The sequence below is a fragment of the Mesoplodon bidens genome, assembly GCF_964165515.1.
Source record: "Mesoplodon bidens genome assembly, chromosome: 3".
NCBI lineage: Eukaryota > Metazoa > Chordata > Mammalia > Artiodactyla > Ziphiidae > Mesoplodon > Mesoplodon bidens.
This window is the reverse complement of record NC_138178.1, coordinates 67,131,468-67,155,560: the sequence shown is the minus strand read 5'-3', so window position 1 is coordinate 67,155,560 and position 24,093 is coordinate 67,131,468. Positions and strand designations below refer to the sequence as shown.

Sequence of the window (24,093 nt, the reverse complement as noted above, 5' to 3'; positions counted from 1 at the left end):
GTCTGATTTTTCCCAGAGGCACAAGGATGCAAGGTTCTCGCCCAGCCAGGGACTCCTCGTCAGGCCCACTGGAGGTTGTTCTCAGGCACTGGTGAGCCAGAGCCAAGGCCACTGTGGGGGGTGGGAGCAGGGAGAGGAGGAGGATGACAAGGACCACTTTTCAAAGGCTCCTGTTCTTCACTGGCCAGATCCTGGATGTCTTGAAGCCAGATGTCCTGTCTTTCTCATCTTTGTGTCTCCAGCACCAAGACACCTGGGAGGCAATTAAATGTTGAATGAATAAATGAATGAATGAACGAGATTAGATGCTCACGATCTACTAATTTCAGATAATTCAAAAAAAGGCAGGGTGACACAGTAGTGGAAAATGAAATACACACTGTGGAGTAAGGCAGACCTGCTTTTCAATCACAGCTCCAGCTTTGGCTTGGAGTCACTTATGTACCAGAGTTTCACTTCCTCTTCTGTAAAATTGGAGCAAAAATCCTGTAGCTGGTGTAAGACTTGTAAGTAATGAATATAGAGCTCGTGACACAGTACCTGGTATTGACGGAGAGTTAGACACAGAGATCAATGGAACAGAATATGGAACCCAGGAATAACCCCACAAAATATGATTTTGACAGAGAAACAAAATAAATTCAATAGAGGATGGATAGTCTTTTCAAACAAATGGTGATGAAGTGATTGGACATCCATAAGCAAAAAACAAAAACAAAACCTTAAACCCAAGCCTCATTTATACAAAAATTAACTCAAAAATTAACCATAAAGTAAAAGTAAAATGCACAACTATGGACCTAGAGGTAGGTGAAGAGTTGGGTTTTTTTAATGTAAATTTATTTTTTTTATTCATTTATTTTTGGCTGCATTGGGTCTTCGTTGCTGCGCACGGGCTTTCTCTAGTTGCAGCGCAGGGAGGCTACTCTTCATTGCGGTGTGCGGGCTTCTCATTGCGATGGCTTCTCTTGTTGCAGAGCACAGGCTCTAGGCGTGCGGGCTTCAGTAGTTGTGGCATGCAGGCTCAGGAGTTGTGGCTCGCAGGCTCTAGAGCACAGGCTCAGTAGTTGTGGCACACGGGCTTTGTTGCTCCATGGCATGTGGGTTCTTCCCGGACCAGGGATCGAACCCATGTCCCCTGCACTGTCAGGCAGATTCTCAACCACTGCGCCACCAGGGAAGCCCCAGGAGTTCTTATATATGTGTCCTGTTTGTTCTGTGTCTCTGGAGATCCCTGACTAATAGAACCACCAATCTGTTCTTCATCTCTAGAATTTTGTCATTTCCAGCATGCTGCATAACTGGAATCATACAGAGAATGCAGTCTTTTGGGATTGGAATGATCAAAAAAAGATGAAATTAATAACTTGGACCTCTGCTCTGCAAAGAGAGAAAGAGAAAAAGAGAGGGGGGAGAGGAAGGGAGGGAAGGAAGAAAGAAGGAAAGACAAGTTGTAGACTGGGAGAAAATATTTGAAAACCACATATCAACAAAGGACTTACATCTAAAATATACAAAGAACCCTCAAAACTCAATAGCAAAAAAAATCTCCAAACCATCCAAATAAAAAATGGGAAAAGACATGAACAGACATTTTACCAAAGAGGATATACAGATGGCAAATAAGCACATGAAAAGATGGTCAACATTAGAACCACTGTAAGACGTCACTACACACCTATCAGAATGACTAAAATCTTAAAAATTGACAACACCAAATGTTGGAGAGGATGTGGAATAACCAGATTGCTCCTATATTGCTGGTGAGAATGTAAAAATGGTTCAGTCACTCCGGAAAACAGTTTGGCAGCTTCTTATAAAAGTAAACCTCACTTACCATATAACCTAGCAATTGTAATCCTGGGCATTTATCCCAGAAAAATGAAAAGTTATGTTCCCATAAAAGCCTGTACACAAATGTTTACAGCCACTTTATTTGTAATATCCAAAAGCTGGAAACAACCCAAATGTCTTTCCCGGGTGCATGGTTCAACATACTGTCTATACCACAGAATCCTACTCAGCAATAAAAATGAATGACTATGACTCATGCAATTACTTGGGTGGATCTCAAGGGAATTATGCTGAAGGGAAAAGACTAATCCCCAAAGACTGTATTCTGTATGATTCTAGATCTATAGCATTCTTGAAATGACAAAATTATAGAGATGGAAAACAGATTAGTGGTTCTGTTAGGGATCTCCAGAGAAACAGAACCTATGGGATACATATAGACATATATATAAGAGGAGATATATTATAGGAATTTGTTTACATAATTATGGAGGCCAAGTTCTACCATCTGCCGACCGCGAGCTTAAGAACCAGGAAAGCCAGTGGTGTAATTCAGTCTGAGTCCAAACGCCCAAGAACCAGTAGCATCGATGCCTGAGGGCATGAGAAGATCAATGTCCCAGCTCAAAGAGAGCAAATTCCTCCTTCCTTGGCTCTTTTGTGCTATTCAAGCCCTCCATGGCATGGATGCTGCCTGCCCATGTTGGTGAGGGCAGTTCTCTGTACCCAGTCTATCAATTCCAACGTTAATCTTTACCGGGACCACCTCCCAGACACACCCAGCTCTCTGGACATCCCCTAGCCCAGGCAAGTTGATACATAACATTAACCATCACAGTGGTGGACAAGGATTAGGGACCGATAGGATTATCTAGAAGCACACTGTTTAAATTGCAAATAGTTGAGGATTCTCCAAATATCTTTCTTGGTTATGGGTACATAGCTTTATTTAGTTATGGTCTGAGAACAAACTTTTTATGATTTCTATTCTTTTAAATCTGTGAAGGTTGGCTAAGAATATGTTCCACCTTGGTGAATATTCCATGGGGTCTTGAAAAGAATGAGTGTTCTGCTGTTGTTGGGTTCCATAAATGTCCATTAATTCAAGGTCTCTGATGACATAGTTCATTTTCTATATCTTTGCTGATTTTCTAATTGTTCTGTCGTTTCCTAAGGGAAAAGTGGCAGTCTCCATCCATGAATGTGTCTTTCTCATTTTTGTTAGTATTTGCTTCATGTTCTCTGAAGCCCACGCACACATGTAGGATTGTGATAGCTTCATGGAGAATTGTAATGTTCATCTATATCTTTGGTAACAGGCCTTGCACTGGAGTCACTCCAGTTTTTTTTTATTAGTATCTTTTAACCTATGTATGTCTTCATATTTAAAATGGATTTCTTACAGTCAGTATATACTTGAGTTTTGCTTTTATATCCAATCTGACAATGTCATTTATTAATTGGTACATTTTAACTATTTACATTTAATGGTAGCTCTTTTCTATTTGTTCCACCTGTTTTTTGTTCTTTTTTTCTCTTTCCCTGTCTCCTTTTTCTTACTTTTTAATTTAATTTTTATTGGAGTATAGTTGACTTACAATGTTGTGTTAGGTTCAGGTGTACAGCAAAGTGAATCAGTTATACATATACAAATATCCACTCTTTTTTAGATTCTTTTCCCATATAAGCCATTACAGAGTATTGAGTAGAGTTCCCTATGCTGTACAGTAGGTCCTTATTAGTTATCTATTTTATATATAGTAGTGTGTATATGTCAATCCCAATCCCCCAATTTATCCCTCCCCTGCCCTTACCCCCTGATAACCAAAGATTTGTTTTCTACATCTGTAACTCTATTTCTGTTTTGTACATAAGTTCATTTGTACCTTTTAGATTTCACATATAAGTGGTATCATATGGTATTTGTCTTTCTCTGTCTGACTTACTTCACTCAGTATGACAATCTCTAGGTCTATCATATTGCTGCAAATGGCATTATTTAGTTCTTTTTTATGGCTAATATTCCATTGTATATATGTACCACATCTTCTTTATCCATTTTTCTGTTGATAGACATTTTGGTTGTTTCTATGTCTTGGCTATTGCAAACAGTGCTGCTATGAACATTGAGATGCATGTATCTTTTTGAATTATGGTTTTCTCCGGATATATACCCAGGAGTAGGATTGCTGGATCATATGGTATTGGGTTGGCCAAAACGTTCGTTTGGGTTTTTCCAAACATCTTATGGAAAAACCCAAACGAACGTTTTGGCCAACCCAATAGTTCTATTTTTAGTTTTTTAAGGATCTTTTGCTTCTTTCATTGGTGTTAATTGAGCTTCTTAATGGTTCCATTTATCTCCACTGTTGATTTACTATTATACCTGTATTTTTCATTATTAGTGATTTCCCTAGGGTTTACAGTGAACATCTTTAATTACTGAGACTCTGTTTTCAAGTAACATTCTACTTCATGTGTTGTATACAGATCTCATGACAATGTATTCCCAACCCCTCCCTCCCATCCTCTGGGCTATTATTATCAAGCTCTTTACTATTACATGTGCTGTAAACATGTAATACACTATTGCTCTCTTTGCCTTACTTCTCTTTTAGAGTAATTAAAAGGAAGAAAACTGAATTTTATTTTCATTTATTCTATTTCCATCACTTTTCATTTCTTTGTGTAAATCCAAGTTTCTACTGGGAACATATTCTTCCCCTTAAAGAATTTCGTTTAACATTTCTTAGTGCAGGTATACAGAGGATGAGTTTTCTCATTTTTGTCTGAGAAAGTTCTCCTTCGTGCTTCATAGATATTTTTGCTATGTATAGAATTCTGGGTTAGCAGGGTTTTTTCATCCAGCACTTTAAAGATATAACTCCATTGTCTTCTGTCTTACCTGTTTTATCATGAGAGGTCTGCTGTGATCCTTAGAATTGTTTCTCTGTATGTAATGTGTCTTCTTCCCCTGTTGCCTTTAAGATTTTCTCTTTGTCTTTGGTTTTTAGCAGTTTGAATATACTATGTATACAGATTTGTTGCTGTTGTTTTTCCTGCTTGTTTTTTTCTTAGCCTCTTTGATCTATGGTAGAGTTTGTCATTCATTTTGGAAATATTTAGATAAATAATGTCAGCCATTATTTATTTAAATATCTCTTCTGGTTTTCTTCTGTCTCTCTTTTCCTTCTGGGATTACACTTACACAGATCTGGTGCTATCTGATACTGCCCTGCCGATCTTGGGCATTCTGTTCTGCAACCCTCCCCCCTTTTTTCTCTTTCTGTTTCAATCTGATTAATGTCTATTGACCTATCTTACTGTTTACAGATTCTTTCCTCAGGTGTGTAAAGTCTACTGATCAGCCCCTCAAAGTCATTCTTTACTTCTATTATTGTGTTTATTTCTAGCTTTTCGATTTGACTCTTTCTTACTCTCTGCTGAAATTAACCATCAAATTCTGCATGGTATCTACTTTTTCTATTAGAGTCTTCAACTTATTAATCAGTTGTTTTATTTTTTTTAATCTTTATTAAATGTGTTACAATATTGCTTCTATTTTATGTTTTGGTTTTTTGGCCACAAGGCATGTGGGATCTTAGCTCCCTGACCAGGGATCAAACCCACACCCCCTTCACTGGAAGGCAAAGTCTTAACCACTGGACCACCAGGGAAGTCCCTAATCAGTTATTTTAAATCACATCCTATAGTTTCGATACCTGTGTCATATCTGTCTTGTTCTGTCACCTGTCTTTTCTCTTGTCAATGTGTTGGTTTTCTCCTGTCTTTTATTATGCCAAAAATGTTTTGTTGAAAGCTAGCCATCTTGAGTAGAGCAATAAAGACTAAGGTATATCGTTTTGATTCCTTCCCTTTTGCTGCATGGAGTTTGGATCAGCCTACTCAGGATCTGATGCTGCCCTGGTTATCCAGCCTTCAAATTCTTCTAGTTATATCTTGTGTTTACGGTGGGGCTGGTATTTCTCATTGTCTGCTATACCTTTGTGCTGAGCCTCACCTCGGTGAGGGTCTCTCTCCATATTCTTGCCCCTTTTCTAGCAGTAGATTGCTATTACTCACAGCTTGTTAGCCTGGGTGCAGGAGGCAGAGCCCAGAAGGGTGATGTTTCTGTTGTTCTGATTAAGCCTCTATCTTAGGTGGGTGCTGTGTCCCTGGATCTGGGGGGAAGGAGTGACTGGAAACGCCCAGTGCCCTAAGACCAACAGTGTGTGTTGCCCTGCTCTCTGCAGTTCCTTCCTTAGTAGATGGGAAAGTTCCGTGAAGGACACTTTCTCAGAATTCTGGCCAGTCTTTTTGTGAGCACCAGGTCAGGTCCCATGGAGAGGGGCCTGCAAGTTCTTGTGAATTTCCCTTATGTCTGTGGCCCCCAAGGTTCTGTATTCTTTCACTAGGCTACACCCTTCCTTTACCAACTTGTTAACAATTTTAGCTCAATTCTTCTTAGTGGGGTCCAGCTTATTGGGGTCCAATTAAGCTCATGTCCATCCCTCCTCAAAGGCACCTGTCTTTCCACCTGTAGCTAGCCAGTTAGTTGCCTGTGACTTTAGCTCTCAGACGGGTTAAAGGAAAGTTGTGCATCTGCAGTTTGTCTAGCTTGTTGTTATTATACTGGTGGGACACTGCTCCTTTGGCTTTTTACATCCCAAACAGAAACCAGAGGTCTCCACTCTTTTTTGGAAAATAAGTACCGAAAATTGGTTGCTGCTTCGGTTATCCTTTGTCCAGGCTAGTTTGAGATGATGCCTATATGTTTCCAGGTTAAAAGATAGAAGAGAGTTTTTTCAAAGGGAAAAAAAAAAAAAGGTTGCAGGTTTATTTTGAAAAGTATTTGCTGTTCCTGACATTTGCCACCAGAGGGCAAGTCACCGCATCACTCCCCCTCTCACTGGGTGAGGCCAGGTTTCCAACAGGGAAAAGTGTGTAAAGTGAGAGGCAGAGGCAACGGAAGCACCTGAGGCTCACAGAAGGCCTGTTTTCGAGGCCGCCCTAGGCTGTACAGATACAGGTGGGGCTCCTGGGCCCTGCAGCCCCAGCCCTGACCAGCGGGCCACAGCTGTGCCCTCCGCACAGAAGACGCCTTCTGACATCCAGGCTGAGAGGCTGCCAGGAGGAGCCTGCTGGGTGGTCAAGCTCTAGCACCTTCAGGTGATTCCAACCTTCTGCTTTGTGTGTCAGGGTGGGGAGTCCAGGAAGTCCATTCCAGCCCAGCTACTGAGTGTAGGAATTTCCAGGAGCCCTTTGGTAGGGAGGCTGAGGGGGGCTGTACAGCTGTACTACTTTAGCTGGTTTATCTGAAACAAATAAACCAAAATCACAGTGGCTTCACGTGATAGTTTGGTTCTCCTGCAGATAAAGTCTAAAACAGGTGTTCCTGATGGGCAGGCAGGTCCCCTCCAAGTGGGGAGTCAGGAGCCCATTCCTGATATCTTGTAGGGCCGCCATCATCAGAAGGCGTCACGGCAGGAAGGCGTGAAGGGGAGAAGGCGCACCCACCCCACAACCACATTGCCCAGGGCTTCCCCCATGGGTGTGAGTAAGCATGTGCTCTTTCCTAATGCTAGGGTGGGGGCCTGGGCAGGCGCCCTCAAGGCACCTCTCCCCTGGGAAGGTGGACAGCCAGACCCAAAATCGCCCACGCTGCACCCACAGAAACTGCTCCTAACAGGTTATTATTCTAGAACAATGTTTCCCAGATTTGCTTGATTTTAAGACCCAAAGAGGATGCTTATTTAAAAGAGTCCTTGGGCCCGTTTCCTGGACACTGGTTTGGCCATCTGCATGGCCATCTGCATGGCGCCTGGAGTGGGTGCCTTTACCAAGCCCTGCAGGGAGCCATGCTGCCCTGTCTACAGAGGGAGCCTCTACCCCCTGCCCCCACCCCTGGGTGGGAAGCCGGGACAACCCTCTCTCTGTTGTCGTGGTGACCCTTGGAACTATGGGACTAGCTCCTGGGTATGGGCCAAGGGAGGCTGGTCCTGAGCTATCCTGCAGCCCCTCCCTGGGTGTGACTACCCTGCAGCTCAGCCCGGGGAGGGGCAGCCTCTGTGTCACAGCCACATCAAGGCAGGACTGAGCAGTCTGTGGCCTAGGCAGACCAAGCGGCCCCTGACCTCCCAAACCAGAGCACAGTGCCACCCAGCCACATCGAGATGAAAAGGAAAATCTGGAGCAAAGCTGGGTTTCCCTTTTATGAGGGGTTAGGGGCTGGGGTGGAGGAAGAGGATTATTTGTGTGTCTTTAGCAACTGGAGGGCAGCACTGAGTCAATGTTTCTGATTTCTTACCAGAAAATCAATTATTAACGGTATTCAATCGTAGATTTTATGTATTTATTGTTTATTGATTTGTCTTTTCTGTTTTGGCCACGACTCCCTTGTCATGAATCTTGGGGAAGTGACACCAGATTCATGACCAGCATGGCGGGGGGCGGGGGGAGTAAGGAGAAGGTAGGGTAAACCTGGAGTGGTGCCTGGGGGCTCAGTGTCCCCAAAGATGGGGCTCTTGGTGCCAAAGGGAAGCAGCGTGTGGGAGGCCCCATGTGTTCAATCAGGCACAGGCAACATCTGGCCGCCAGCATAGGAGCAGGAGAGAGGTGCTCCAGGGCCTGAATAGGCAAGGATAAGCCTGAAATAGGGAGGCCCCCATCCATGAACTTTCAGCTCCTAGCCCACTTCCCCCTCTAGAAAGGGGCCTGGCCACACCTGCCTCCTAAGCCGGTGGGACAGCGGAGGCGAGACCTCCCTGTGGAGGCCGCAGCAGAGTCTGAGTGTCACACCTGAAGGTGCACCAGGTCCTGCACCCACATGTACCAGCCCCAGCGTTTGGGCAGGCTGGTTCCCCAGGCAGCACTCAGGGCAGCACCCAGTGCTCTCTCCACCAGCCACTGGCATGGAGCCCAGCTCCAGCAAACATAGCAGCTGGCCTGGCGGAGCCCCAGGCTGTGCTACTCTGCTGGGGCCTGATGCTCAGGTGAGGCCTGCAGGGGAGCTTAGTGCAGTCCCCACGCAAGGCTGCTGCCCAGAGGGCAGAAATGGGATGGCTCCCACTCTCTCCCCCTGACAACAAGAGTAAGCCCGTCACTAGGGAGCTGATCTCACCAGGCCCAGAAGCTCCCAGCAGATCCCAGACAAACCTGTAAACAGCAGCCTCCAGCCCAGCCTTTCTGAGGAGGGCCCAGGTTCCCCCAGGGCAGGGGTGTGTTTTGAGGAATCCATCCCTGGGTGCAGTGAGGAGCCCGTCTCTCCTCACTGCCTTGTCCACCTACACGTTCCCTCCTCAGAAAGCTCACTGGTCAGCCCTAGAAAAGCTTGCCAAAGCTCCCTCAGCCAAAGCTCCCTCAGCCTGCTGTTCACCCTCAGGGCGCTATCACCACCTGACAGCCTGAGCTGTATGTCACCTGTCATCCTGTCCCCAGTGCAGGATGTGAGCTCCCTGTGGCAAGGGCTACAGGGTCCGTGGGTCCCGCAGCAACACAGAGCAGATGGGCAGGCAGCCCTCGCTCCCCTTCTCTGGGAGGAGATGGGCGGGCCTGGCCCCAAGCCCCCTCCCAGGTGACCTTGCTCAGTGCGCTGTCTGGCCTGGGTCCTTCTTTAGAAACCACAGAAGCAGTAATAGCTGTTTTTTGTCTGCTGCCCAAGGACGGCACCTGCCTTTTGACCCAGGTCAAGCCCAGGTCTCCAAATGCTCTTCAGCGTCCACAATAAAGAGGAAACTTTTTAAACTGTCCGTGGTGCGTTTGAAACCTCCGGCCTTAACACCCCTCCTGGCGTAGAGGTCCTGTGTACAACTCCACTCGGTTTCCTCAATCATGGAGACACCTGGTCTCGGTGGCCTTTTCCTGTCTTCCCTGGGAGTCACGGGGACTTCGAGCCTCCCGTCCACCTGGCACGGGTCTCTCTCTTTTGCGTTCCAGCCGTGATCCCCCTGACGGATTCAGAGCACAAGCTGTTGCCTCTGCACTTTGCGGTGGACCCCGGGAAGGACTGGGAGTGGGGGAAAGACGACAATGATAACGCCCGGCTGGCCCAGTAAGACCCTACCCTGTGTCCCCTCCCCTGGCGCCCTACGGGGCGGTCTGTCTCCGGGCTTCCCAGGGAGGGGCTGGGCACGGCGCCCCTGCTCCTCGGGGCTGGCTGGCTGCGCAGGCGGGGTGCGCGAGGGTGAGCTGGGGCGCATCTCACTAGGTGTTCCTCTCTCGATAGCCTGATCCTGTCGCTAGAAGCCAAGCTGAACCTTCTGCACAGCTACATGAATGTGACGTGGATCCGGATCCCCTCTGAGACCCGGGTGAGCCTGGCGCGCGCCGGGACGGACGGCAGGCGCACTCGGCCCGGGGCGGGCAGGCGAAGTGCATCCCAGCCCTGCCCGCGGCCCCGCCGCCCCGCCGCCCCAGCTCGGCTGCAACGCGTAGCCTCTGTGCGCGTGTGCCTGCGAGTCTGGACGTAGGCGCGCGCTCCGGCTAGGGGAGGTTTTGTCCCCTTACTTTCTCCAGAGCGACAGGAATAAACACGCCCACTCAGAAAACAAACCGTAGGCAACTCACAACACAAAACTCTCTTGCCGAGATCGGAACACGATGTACTGCCACGGAGCGGAATTAACTATAAAACTGTGCGTGGGCCCTTGGAAAAGGCAGGGAACCGAGGGCGCCATTCCTCGGCACCCCCTCCTTTTCTTCTCTCCCCTTTTTCTCCCCTCCAGGAGGGGAGGGCTGTGAGAAGGGGGGCTGGCGCCCCACTTGGCCCCCTCCCCCAGGGAGGACCCATGCTGGCCCTGCCTCCAGATGCTAAAAGGGATTCGCTTTAAGTATCTGACTGATGTTTTTGTGATCTCAGTAGTGAAGTCCCAGGAAAAGGGATTTAAAAAAAAAAAGATTACAAATAATTGGTCTTCCCCAGACATAAATTTACTTACCCATAAAGTGGGGCTCGTAACGAATATTTTTTAAGTTTCATGAGGAAAGCAAGGAGGGCAGTGCCCGGCACACAGTACCCAGGACAAACTGGCACTGCTCAGAGTGCTTTGTACTCCAGCGTTTACCTGTATCTAAACTTCACAGGGCTCCCTGAGGCAGGTCCCGATACCCCATGTTACTGATGGCATGAGTGACAGTGGGTGGCAGTCTGGCTCCAGAGTCCAGCTGCCTGGAGTATGTCATGACGTGGCTGTGGATGTTCTTTTCTCGCCCCCACGAGGGCTGTGAAGGCAGCAGGTCTAGATCAAGAATCAGGAGACTCTCAGGCTGGGACACAGCTCGGGTTTGGGGCAGTGAGGCTGGAAGCCACACCGTGGCGGCGGGGTCTGCCTCCACCGGCCGCGTGGGGCCAACTGATCTCTAACCTCCTCCCGTCCCCGCCCTCCCTCTCCCCTGCAGGCCCCTCTGGCGCAGCCGGAGTCCCCGACGGCCTCGGCGGGGGAGGACGTGCAGTCCCTGCCAGACTCGCTGGACTCGGACCGCGACTCGGTGTGCAGCAACTCCAACAGCAATAACGGCAAGAATGGCAAGGACAAGGAGAAGGAGAAGCAGCGCAAGGACAAGGACAAGACCCGCGCGGACTCTGTGGCCAACAAGCTGGGCAGCTTCAGCAAGACGCTGGGCATCAAGCTGAAGAAGAACATGGGCGGCCTGGGCGGCCTGGTGCACGGCAAGATGAGCCGCGCCAACTCCGCCAACGGCAAGCACAGCGACCCGCCCGAGCGCGGAAAGGAGAAGAAGGCCAAGGCGCGCAAGGGCAGCAAGGAGGAGTCGGGCGCCTCGGCCAGCACGTCGCCCTCGGAGAAGACCACGCCGTCACCCACGGACAAGACGGCGGGCGCGTCGCCGGCCGACAAGGGCGGCGGGCCCCGCGGCGACGCCTGGAAGTACAGCACGGACGTCAAGCTGAGCCTCAACATCCTGCGCGCCGCCATGCAGGGCGAGCGCAAGTTCATATTCGCCGGCCTGCTGCTCACCAGCCACCGGCACCAGTTCCACGAGGAGATGATCGGCTATTACCTGACCAGCGCGCAGGAGCGCTTCAGCGCCGAACAGGAGCAGCGGCGCCGCGACGCCGCCGCCGCCGCCTCCACGGCCAAGCGGCCGCCGCGCAGGCCAGAGGCCGAGGGCGCGCCAGGCCCCGAGCGCGCCTCGCCGGGCCCGCCGGCCGGGCCTCCCACGCAGCTGGTGCTCAAGCTCAAGGAGCGCCCGAGCCCCGGGCCGGCGGCGGGCACGCGGGCGGCGCGGGCAGCGGCGGGCGGCGCGGCCTCCCCGGGCCCCGGCGGCGGCGCGCGACGCGCGGGTGCCAGCGGACCGGTCCCGGGCCGCAGCCCCCCGGCGCCGGGGCGCCAGAGCGTCATCCACGTGCAGGCGGCGGGCGCGCGGGACGAGGCGTGCGCCCCGGCCGTGGGCGCGCTGCGGCCGTGCGCCACGTACCCGCAGCAGAACCGCTCGCTGTCGTCGCAGAGCTACAGCCCGGCGCGCACCGCTGCCCTGCGCACCGTCAACACGGTCGAGTCTCTGGCGCGCGCCGTCCCAATAACCCTGCCCGGCGCGGCGGGGGCGGCGGGCGCGGCCGAGCCCAAGTCGCAGACCTACACCAACGGCTTCGGCGCGGCGCGCGACGGCCTGGAGTTTGCCGACGCCGACGCGCCGGCCGCGCGATCGAACGGTGAGGGCGGCCGGGGCGGCCCCGGCGCGGGGCCGGCGCAGCGGCGCTGCCAGCGCGAGAACTGCGCGTTCTACGGACGCGCGGAGACCGAGCACTACTGCTCGTACTGCTACCGCGAGGAGCTGCGGCGGCGGCGCGAGGCGCGCGCGGCCCGGCCCTGAGCGCGCGCCGCGGCCCCGCCGGCTGGTCTGTTCTCTCCACGCTGTTGGTGTCTCCTCCGCGCCCTGGTCCACCGGGAGGCCGGCGATCCTCTGTCCGTGCTGTGTACGTGTTTGGTCAAACGTTCCTAATGGTGCCTGAACCTACACTGACGCCACTCAGGTAGTAGACGGATAGGAAACAAGTCATACTGTTGGAAGTGGGTGTGCTAGCTAGCATCTGCCTCGTACCTGTGGAAACTCAATAGCCATTGCAAGGGTATTTTTGTTCTTCAATAAGAGAAATAAAGAAATTTGCAGCCCTTTGTTTTTAGAAGGGAGTGTTTTACATGCCTTTTTTTTTTTTTTTTTTTTTTGGCTTTTTTCCCTAACCCGGCGACTGATCTCTTCCATGTAGCGGTCACCTGCGTGCGATTGTTGCCACCCAGGGTTTCGAAGCAAACGCGCGGCCCCGGGACCGCGGTGGCGGCTCTGCCTCGGGCTCCCACCTGTGCCCCTCACGGGCCCCTGGAGGACAGGGCGGTTGGCCCCCCACTGGCGCCCTGGTGGTCCCTGTGACCCTTTAGGAATACACGGCTCCATCTCATAAGCAAGACCTCCTCCCACAGTCCCCGGCTCGAGCGACATTCACACTGCCATCAAAAGCCGCGGGCGTCTGTAGGATGGGCACCGGACAACCTACCTCGCAGGGCGCGGTGAGGTGTAGCGATCGCTCCCGGTGCCGGGCAGCTCAGGTGACATGAGCTTTCCAAAGACACCTTGGGGCCCAAAGGAAAGGTTCCGAACTCACAATTTGGAGTTGACCATATATGAGCAAAGATGACAGCCTGCTCACATTTCTCCTTCGAAGACACTTCCACAATGCTCAGTCACCAGAGTGGCCCCTAGGAAGCGACCATCGGTGCCCCAGCAGAGAGGCGAGAACTTGACCCTGCGGTCACTGTGTAAGCCCCCTCTAGGCTGCCCTGAAACCCGGCCTGCGCCTCTTTCCAGAGGGAAGGGGCTGAGGGCCACCGGGAAGGAAGCCCACCCCCACCCCCACCTCCACCTCCACCCGTATCTATCTGGGATCAGCTAGGTGGAGGGGCACCGCTCCCATCGGGGTACCCTCTGCAGGGTTCGGGTAACCCTGACTGTGGCTCCAGAACACATGAGGGGCAGCCCCATCCCTGAGCGGTCCCTATTTTGGTGCCTCCTTACATTTCTTGAGGAAAAAATAATGTGTCCTTAGCTACCCTGTTCTGAGCAGCAATATGCAGCGTCTTCCTTCCAAGATTACCTCTGGAGAATACCGTTCTTGGCCAAGGACACTGAGGCGTTAAACCTGCCTCACTAAGGAAAGATCTCGTTTCCAAGAAATACAGATACGATGGGTAAAATCCTCACTAGCAAAAGAATCCTTTAAAACCTGTGAGAGCCTTAGAATAGCCTCTAATAATCCCAAGAAAGAGAGGAGAAAGCACCCAGCTTCGCTGTGGGTGTATCTTCAGAAAACACAGGAGGTAGACCATCTCTTCATTGGCGCCAGCTTCTCCTTCTCCAGAAAGGATGCTTTCCCCCGAGATAAAGAGCAGAAAAAGAAAAAAAAAAAAAATACGGAAGGGGATTTTTTTTACTTGTTTGAAGAATTATTGATATAATAAACTAATTTGAGTATCTCCTGTGAGTAATTCCTTTTTGTTTTTAATTATCCACAGCACGTGGAGTTTTCAGTGATTTATTCAAGGTTTACATAAGTGGTTCCTTAAAATTATTTATTAAATAGGATCTTAAATTTTTCGAAAGTTTTACTTTTCGTGCTAAACAATACTTTCAGTGTGTGGTAATTACTAACATTCATGTCCTTCATATTACTCGGGTTTCTTTTGTTAAAAAAAAAAAGTAGTTTTTAAAAATTCTCTCATCAAGAGGGTTTGTGGCAGCTTTTTGGACTGATTCTTCACGTCATACTGACCAACTGCTTTGCCATCCAAAGCTGCGAGGTCACAGGAAATAACTGGCGTCACGTGTAGACGCCAGTTCCTGCCCTGCATCTCACAGAAGGTGGAACAGCCAGCCTGGAAAATGCTCCCCTGCGCATTCAGAAGCCAAATACATACGCACAAGAAGTCAAGGAGGCAGAAAGTAATCTCGTGTTTGTTTTTTAATTTTTTTAACATGAAAACAGCCAACCAGAAATTTCCAAAACTGGCTGTGCAAATATTTTATCTTTCTCATGCTCTCTGCCAGGTTAAAAAAAAAAGGAAAAAAAAAAAGGCAAACTGAGAATAAAAATGGTACATTTGTAGTACCAGAGGAAAAAGGAAAACCTTTAAAGCCAGGCAGTGTAATTTGTAGGTAATATCAAAAAACAGTGACCTGTTCTAGCTCCTTGGATTTCAGAGTCACCACCACCACACCCACATCTGACATATATGCCATAAATAAGAGCCTGAGATCCAACCCCAGACCCCACCCCCAGGCTCCTCCCCTCCCCCATCCCACAACGTGGAAGACCCCTGCACCGGCCACTCCATGTGCAGGGCGCCTGTGGGTGTCACTCCCATCTGGTACGATGCCCTCCGTCCACATCATTTACAAATAGGCGTCTCCTCTTGTGAGAGATCTGGATCCATCCTTCCTCTAAACAGTGTTAAAAACTGCGAGAGCCCACTGTTCCCTTAAATGTGCTGGTCCAGCTACCCACCCCACCCCACCCCCGCCCCAGTGTTCACAAGAGCTCTTTAGCCCTGGTCCCAGGCCAGACATCTCTCAGGCGAAATGAGTTCATCAGGCTGGATGGGAACTATTAGAAACTGCTGTGTTTCTCACATGTGGGTCAAGAGGTCCTCTAATGCCCTTCTGTGACTTGGGCGCCCTTTGTGGAGTGGGGGGGAAAGGAAGTGGATTGGGGGTGCTAGAGAAAAGGAAGACGGCCAGTCCCGATTCTAGAAAGGCCATGAGCCCCACCTAGGCACAGGTCCTGGACACGGTCTGAGCAGCTGCCTCACCTGTGGGCCGCCTTCCCCAGCCGGTCTGGCCTGGCCAAACTTCCCTTTCTGGAAAGGTCAGATGTCTCTTAAGTGACAGCACATTTCCAGAAGGATCCCAGATACTTCTAAACCCCAGTGGAGGTTATTTCAGTCATTTGCTTCACACTTCCTGCAACTGCATTACCTGGGTATATGACTTTTAAAAAAAATATATATTGTGAAAGGAAGGCGTTTTTAAGTGTATTCTGTTTGTAGATTTTATGCTGTGTTATGTTGATATTTTACAAGCCAAGTTTAAACTGTACTATAGAAATTATTTTTATATTATTTTCAGAATATGCCAGAGAGCAATATTTTGCACCCTTATATTGTCACAGGGTTACCCCCTTGGAGGGCTCACTTTAGGTTGGGTGGGGCTCCGCTGTGGGCTCTTGGGGGTGAAACGCTTTCTGCTATTTGTTCATATCCCCTCTGAAAGTGGAACTGTGTAAATGTCTCTTCTTTTTCCATGGAAAGCTTGATTCGTTTTCTGCTCCTGGATTTTGGTACTGCATCTTTCCTCTTAAATGAATACTTTCTATTCACTAAGTTACTGTGGACCTTTTTCTTACCTATCACCACCCAGTGGCTCCAGTGATGTTCTGAAAAGTTGGGATCTGTTACGTTACAAACTTTATGTTTTCCAAAGTGATTTGATTTATTAATTCTGGTAGCTTACCGTCAGGAATTTAGTGACTCAAGATAGCAGGGGGCACACCTCGAGGTGTGAAATCCTCCAGGCAGTGCCCACCGCCTCTGGGGCAGGGCCGTGGCTACGTGGCTCTCACCCCCTCGCTTAGCGACTACAAGCTTATTTTTCAAACTACTCTACTTTGCAGAAATAAACTTAACCGATCAAAATATATTTCATGTTGGTTAAGAAAAAAGGGCTGTACCCATCAGTGGTGGGAAATTTGTGCGAGGAAAAAAAAAAAGGCTTTGCCAAACCATGTGTTCCATTCTCTGTGTCTTTCATGTTTACTAAGAGACGTGGAGTAATGCACGTTTGGGAGGGTTTCTTTCTTTAGGACACGATTCAGTTTTCCTCATTGTGTTGTGGACTTTACAAATTAAGTTCCTCGAGTGCTTTTTTCTTTTTCTTTGTTCCAATGCTTCTAATAAATAAGAAGAAAACATGTGTTGTGGTTGAGCGGGCCCTGCCTTGTCAGACCCCGGCCGCTGTGACATTGCCTCTGTCCAGAGTCTGGTTCTGCTGTCATCCGAGTGCAGGCACATCCAAGAAAGGGCCCCGTGGTGGCTGGCACCCCTGGCACCAGGGAGCAGGCACCCCCTTCCAAAAAGCCTTAAAGCGGTGGCTCTCTGGAGACCTCCGGGCCCCACCTTGCCCTTCAGTCCTAACTATAAGTTCTCCTTGCTACTAGAACTGGGCCGCTTTGGTGTGGGGCTCCAGGGCAGGGAGAGGTGCCCAGCTTCATTCCTGTTTCTGTCTCGTCCCCCCCAGTGCCCAGATCCACTCTCCAGCGTGGGTCCCAGCGGCCCAGAGCATGATTCTAACGGTGGATCTGCTGACACGGGGTTGGGCCCAGGGCGCTTCATCCCCGGGAGACCCACAGGGCACACATGATGACAAGGGGCCCCACGCTCCCCTCAGGAGGCCTGGAGCCTGCAGGGAGCGCTCCGAGGCACCCTGATCAGGAAGACTTTCATGATTGCTCCGAGCAATGTGCGAGATGGTCTGTTCGTAGTCACGTGGGTAACTTTGTTCCCCAAAACCAGTCCTTCCTCTTCACTCCATGCCCACCCCCAGCAGAGAATAGAGAGGGGGCTGCCCTGCACAGACCTCTCGGGAACAAGTGCGTGTGTAGTCTGTGCTGTGTCAAGATGCCGTGCTCCTCCACCCCCACCCCCACCGGCTGACTTAATACACACATCACCGCAGGAACAGCACAGAAACCAGAATCTCCAAACAAGGCTAAAATATTACTATTTCCATTTTATTTTGCAAAATAATTTGCTGAAATTTCAATTTTTGCTGTTTGATGCTTGCAAAAAGAGTCCCACCCTAATTATGTATGTACAAAATGAGGCCCATTGCTTATCCTTTTTTATTCCTCCAAGAGAGCATCTCAAGAATACACACACACACACACACACGCACAACCAGTTCTTTAATGTAAGATGAGAGGTACCACTGGCTTTTTAAATATAGGCTGAATATGCTTAAGACCAAAGCAACCCATTATTTTAAAGAGGATAAATTAGTGGAGCCAGCTCCTTGAGAACATCTGTGATAGAACAGACACTGAAGGATGACTTTAAAGAAACAACTAGGTTCTTACAAAGACCACTCCCACCCCTGTACTTCTCCAACCTCTGCCCCAGTGACGCAAGCCTGCCCCAGGGCCTTTGCACATGCCCTCTGCCTGGAATGTCCTCTCCCAACACCCACCCTCAGCCACCCTTCACTACCTGCCAGTCTTTTTTCCAATGTCACCTCTCAAGGAGGCTCTCCCTGACTTCGTTATTTAATAAGCCGACACATCCCACCCTCCCTGCCGCCTCCCTGTGCGTCTTCCTCTTGTGCATTTATCGCCACCTGAGGGCTGCGTGTGAATTATCCATTCATTCATTCATTGTATGCCTCCCTCCAGCCCCCATAGAATGTAAGCTCCACGCGGGCAGGAATTTTTGTATGTTTTGCTCACTGCTGTACTCCTGGTGCCTACAACAGCGCCTGACATATATTAGGTGCTGGATAAACACTTGTTGAAAAAAGAAAATGAAATCAATAATTTGATAAATATTAAGGAGCCTAAAAGTATCAGTTGCAGCCTTTATCAAATCGAGATTCTACTCTTGCCCCTAAATGGGGAGAATTTTAGCTGATACAGCAGCCTGGCTGCTTCTCCAGCCTGTGGTTTACGAAGGCTGGATACGGCAGTGAGCACCAGACCTGATGGTGGCGGGTCTCCCATGTAAACGCCTGCCCCGGGGCCCTCCCTCATAGAGAAGGTACTCCGCTGTTTATAGATGGCCCTCTGGGACAGGCTGAGGTGGAGACAGTTTCCTCCAGGGCACCTCTCGTGATCACACCCCTCCATGAGGTCGTCATGGGCCTGGACCATTCTGGAGAGTCCCTGATAATGGGTCCTTAGGACGCTGTGCCTTCACAGTGTCTCCAGGGAGATAGGCCTTCCTTCCTAGAGCAAACTCAGTGGCAGCAGATGACCCTGCCCAGGAAAGGGCATCAGCCTGACCACTAGCAGGACCCGTTCTTATGTCACCAAAAGCAGGCCTTCAGGGAAGGGGAGCTGCTCACACAGGTGTGGGGGGACTGCGTTGACAAATTTGGAGGCCCCCAGTCGCCCCTTGGTCACAGGTGTATGTGTACTGCAGGGGCAGAGCCTGGACATAGCAGAGCCAAACAACACAGCCTCCTCGGCCCGGCCCCCTGGTGGCCTCGCCCACCAGCAGGGGAGGGATGCTTCCCCCTCTGAACTTCCTACCCCTGCGGGATGATCTTCCCAACTACCTAACCTTGGTGTTTACTTCTAGGTCCTTTGGCCAAATGTGTTTTCCTCTATGAGTTGTTGGCAAAATACTGTTACAAGCTTCTTATAGGACACTTGTCCTACTGTGGCCTGGTTAAAAGCCTTTGTCCTTCTCTTCTTCCCTTTCCGTGGTTTTGATGTCATTTCTCTGGGTGCCATATTTTAGGGTCCCCCATTTGGTGGGCCAGGAGCTCCCTCGTAGCACTCCCTTGGCAGCTGCCGAGCAGACAGTGAGTGAGCCCACACGCGTGTGTCCCTTCGCTTGAATTGCCAAATAAACAAGGCCCCTTTCATTGCTGCCCTGACACATGCGGGTGTGGCGGACATGCTCCTGGCCAGTGCTCAGAGAGGGCGACCTTTCCAGGGCTGCTCCCTTGGCCCTCGCAAAACTTTCTCCAGGGCAGGAGCCCTGCAGCCCGTCCAGTTTTTCCTGCTTGCCTGGAATGGAATCCAAACACCTGCCCTGGAGTGATGATTTGGTAGGTGGGAGTGGGGCAGCTTGTCCACACTAACTTGTGACCCAAACTAGTAAAGCCACCGTGAGCACAGTTGGAGATGGGCAAGTGGCCCAGAGCCCCTGTACACGAGGCAAACGCCACCTCCCAGAGCCAGTCATCATTCAACACCCCGAGGAAGCCTGGGGCCCTCCACCACCTACAGGGCCCTTAGAGGCACGCGGGCTCCCCTGAGTCTGCACTCAAAACCTGAACCCCATTCACCCTCAGCTTTGACCAGTGTGTCTCGTTTTAACTGATGATTGCTGATGTGTATTTGCTTGGTTCCTTCCAACATGCATTGGCAAGTAAATGTAGTTCCTTTGTTTCTTTCCCTTTCTTTTTTCTTTTACTGGTTCATTTGACTGATTTGGGATGAAATACATGACTTTGTTTCCCCAGTTTACTTGTTACCATGGACAAAGGAAAACATTGAGTCAGAAAGGGGTCAGAAATCCCTGTTACTTCAACCAAGTTGTCCAGAACCCTTTTCTGATTCAATGCAAATATTCTTTTCCATCTGGTCTATCCTTGGAGAAGGAACCCATTGTAAGAGCTTGTCTTTGGTGGTTGGGTTGTTACTTTGTAAAGTATTAAAGCACTAAACCAATTTTTGCAATATGTAGTAAATTTTGCTTTCATTTTGGAAAACTTCCAGTAATGACTACTACTGCACTTTTTATAGAAGAACTGTATTTCATTTCTTTCTTTTATGAAAGATTATTTCAAGTAACAATAGCTCTGTAATCCGTGTGATACGGCTTCTCCATTACTTGACATGGAGAGAAGCTTTGATGCCTACTCAATAAAATTAACATGTTTGTAAAGCACTGGCTGGTCCAATTATTTACCCACTCCAGTGTCCCTGGTGAAACACCATCTAAGAAAAGTTTTATGGCACGGAGGAAGAGGTTCTAACAGGTGTCCATCCTTACCATTTTTATTTTAAGTGTTCTTCCAATCAGATGAGATGTAAACCTAGGTATCACAGTTTTATTATGTAAGACAAGAGTTTCTGTCCTTTTTAAATGGTCAGGACACTTTCTGTCAAAATGAAAACAATAGAGCTTCCCTTAACGTGTGTGTTCGCCAGAGGTCAGCAAGATGGCAACTGGGAGGGCACAGAGAATGAGAGGATTTTACTGTGGATTTTTATTTGCACATGTTTTTCTGTGCAGGAGAGGCATGGTGTCTGTAAAAGAAAGTAAGTCGTTTCCCTGTGGGCTGCAGGCCTGTCCCAGGCAGGCAATGGGCCCCCGGCACAGTCATAGCCGAGCACCTCCCAGGAGCTGGGGCAGGGGCGGTGGTGGCGGTGGTGGTGGCCACCACGTGCTATGCTCTACCTCAGGCACATCATAGACATCATGGGATTCTATCCAGGCGACAACCCTGCGAGTTAGATGTCAAAATCCCTGTTGTGTAGACAAGAAGGGAAGTTTGGCAAGGTAAGTGGCGAAACCACGATTCCAGCTCTAATTTGCCTGATGGAAGAACCCCCGCTCCCAGCTGCAGGGCCACCCAGGGGCAACTCCCAGCCTGTCCCGTGGGTGGACTTGACACACAAGGAGAAGGAGGAGGAGAGGAAAGATGCTCAGCTGGCCTGTGGGATGCACTGTGGCCCTGGGGACAGTGTCCAGCCAGGGATCCACCTTCCATTTTTGGTTCAGACGTTCTTCTCTGCTAGAAAATAGGAGACTGTGCTTAGTTCTTGCAGGACAGGTAGAGAATCCCACGTGAAAAGCACACTCCTCCACCGGCAGCTTTGAGAGGTGCTTAAAAGGCTTTACAGGATGGTGGTGGGAGCCCTGCACAGGAAGAAAGAAATTCTGGCCCCTAAATTACAGTGACCTTGAGAAAGGCATCTCCCCTTTCCAGGTCCCAGTTTTCTATAAAATTTCAGTATATTCTGTAAAATGAGGGACTTGAGGGAAGGATCTCTAAATCCCCAGCAAGTCATGGAATCCATGTATCATTTAGGAAAACAGAAGTCATATCAGTTATTTTAACAGAGAGAATTTAATATGGGGACTTGGTTGAACAAGGATCAGAAGACTGCAAAGAACAAAAAGGGCCCATGGAGGCAGCATGGAGAAAGTGAAGCTCATCACACGGCTGGGGGCAAAGCTCAGGGGCCAGGTGGTTATGAGCTACAAGCATGAGGGGTGGGGGGCATCCAGGGCTGGAAGCAGGCCTCTGAGGAGGAAGAGCTGGTGTCTCCGAGGGGGACATGGTTCGGCAGGACCTTCCGTGGGGGGGAAAACATAATTAGAACAAACTGCAGCTGGCAAGTGGCGAACTGTTGCAAGGACAACGCTGAGAGATACTGGAAGTAAAAGAAAAGAGCAAGTCCTCTGTGTGTGTGTGTGCGTGCGTGCACGTGTGCGTGCATGCACGCCCATGTGCATGTATGCATAGGTATGTGTGTATGTGTGTACATATACACATATTGTCTGTATACACGCACACGCACACACACACACACACACACACCCCAAGCAAGGAGGAAAATGAGAATTGACAAACCACGTGTCTGTCACTGGCAGGGACCATGGCTGACGTTCCTGACTTCCTTCTTCCAGAATGAGTCTGGTTTCCTTTGCCCTCAGCCAGGGCCTCAGCTTGTTGGGATCTTTCATTTCTGATGAAATAACACAAACTTTCATTCCCGAGAGGTCTGAATCATCACAAGCCCCCTGTTGGATGCTGTAGTTGACCATTAACTTTTATTGGGGGCATGGATATAATAAAAGGCACCCCCAAGAGTCCCCTGAATGTCACAGATCATCAAGCCCTCTGTGTAGCAGCAGCTCCGTGTTTCCTTGATGATTAGAGTTCGTCACCAGACAAATAATAGCTCCCTCCTCTGCACTGAGGCGGCGGCGGCCTGAGAAGCCCCCATGGCCGGGTCTCAGCCTCCGGACCAGTGACACCCTGCGTGGCTCCTGGAGGAGGCCCTCCCTCCCTGGGAACGGGGTGGGGGCGGGAAAGCACAGGTTCTTGGTTACGAGGCAAAATGGTGACAAGGGCCACTCCCACTCCCAGACCATGTGTTCTGGCCATGGGACAGACCCCACCGTATGGCCGTGGCTGATTCAACTCATCAGGTCCATCTGTAAGACCGAGCTCCTGCCTTTGCAGGAGCTGCCTCCCTGCTGGCACCATTGCTCAATCTCCAGCGGGCCGTTCCCAGCTCCATCAGGCCAGCTGCTCCCGGGTCAGCTGGATATGCAGTGAGTGAAGCCCCTGTGTGTGATCCCATAGCCATGAAGCTGAAATTCTGCAGAAGCAACACTGTGTGGAGCTCCATCACAGTGAGAGAGGCATCCTTTGAACCCATGAATTGTAGTTTTTGGCAGAAGTGTTGCAGGCAGGGAAGGCACACCTGAATCCAGAACACATCTATTCCAGTGAGAGAAATTTACTTCATAACGGAAAGGGTCCAGCACAGTCAGCCAGCCACGTCTGACCGGCCACCCTAGGGAGGAAACCACATGGAGGCTCTGCGCCGTTCCCCACAGCCAAATGTCACTCGATCTCAGCAGGGGCAGCCTCCAGGCTGGCCTTGAGGAGGGGAAATCGTGTCGCTTCGCTCATCCCCAGCCTCCATCGCTGCAAACGGGTCCCTCTGTACTGGGGCCGATTGAGCAAACATCAAGATGGCTGGAGAAAGGGTTGGCTGACATCACTGGACCTGCCATCTCATCCAACCGATTCCTGAGAGCCTCCTCTGCACAGGGTACATTTAATGAGCATAAACATGGGACATGATATCTCCATGCTCTAGGAGAGCCGTCCCCAGACATCTTCCTTCGTCACCACACCTCCTTGTCACCGATCTTTGAATCCTATTCTTTCCAAGTTCCTGACTGTCCAGTCAACTATTTGTCCCTGCCCATAAATCAGGGTGGATCGGAATTCCTCGACAGTGACACTCATGATGTTTGGGGCCAGATCGTTCTTTTTGGCAGTCCTGTATGCATGGTAAGATGTGCAGCAAGTCCCTGGCTGACCTCTACTCACTAGATACCAGTAGCTCTCTCCACCTGGATGTGAATATCAAATATCCCCAAGGCGGTGGGGCGAGGGGAAGAATCACTAGTGTAGGTGAATTCCTCTGGCCGTCTTTCAGTCCAGAAAAGTGATAAACATTTGTTCTGCTCAAGCTCTGTCCACTGGGATGATTTCACTTCCCCACCGTCTTCCAGGGACACTTGAGACTGGGGCTGTAATGCCCTCATAGCTCGCTCTCAGCTGGAGCCAGCATGTCACAGAGAACCGCATGAAAGCCAGCCTCCTCCACCATTTGGTTACTGGGAACTTCCCAGGAGGTATCGATTGCGGGAGAGGAGGCCACAAGCAAGAGGACATGTTGCAGGGTCTGAGCCACCTGTTCACGCAACTGCGTGTGCCTTCTGGGTTTTCTTAGGCTCTCACACACCATCTCCATGAGATGAC

The 24,093-nt window shown here is 50.0% G+C and overlaps 1 protein-coding gene across 1 annotated transcript in view; it reads left to right on the top strand.

The window, feature by feature from the left end:
• The window catches only part of OTUD7A (OTU deubiquitinase 7A), a gene marked incomplete at its 3' end in the record, with an annotated part of 366,278 nt that extends 353,654 nt beyond the window's left edge, over positions 1-12,624 (top strand). Inside the window, exons 12-14 of the mRNA XM_081228494.1 lie at positions 9,730-9,844; positions 10,019-10,103; positions 11,191-12,624. Coding sequence (XP_081084620.1) covers positions 9,730-9,844; positions 10,019-10,103; positions 11,191-12,624 — 1,634 coding nt within the window. The remainder of the gene's footprint in view (positions 1-9,729; positions 9,845-10,018; positions 10,104-11,190) is intronic.
• Between the last annotated feature and the right edge of the window lie 11,469 nt (positions 12,625-24,093).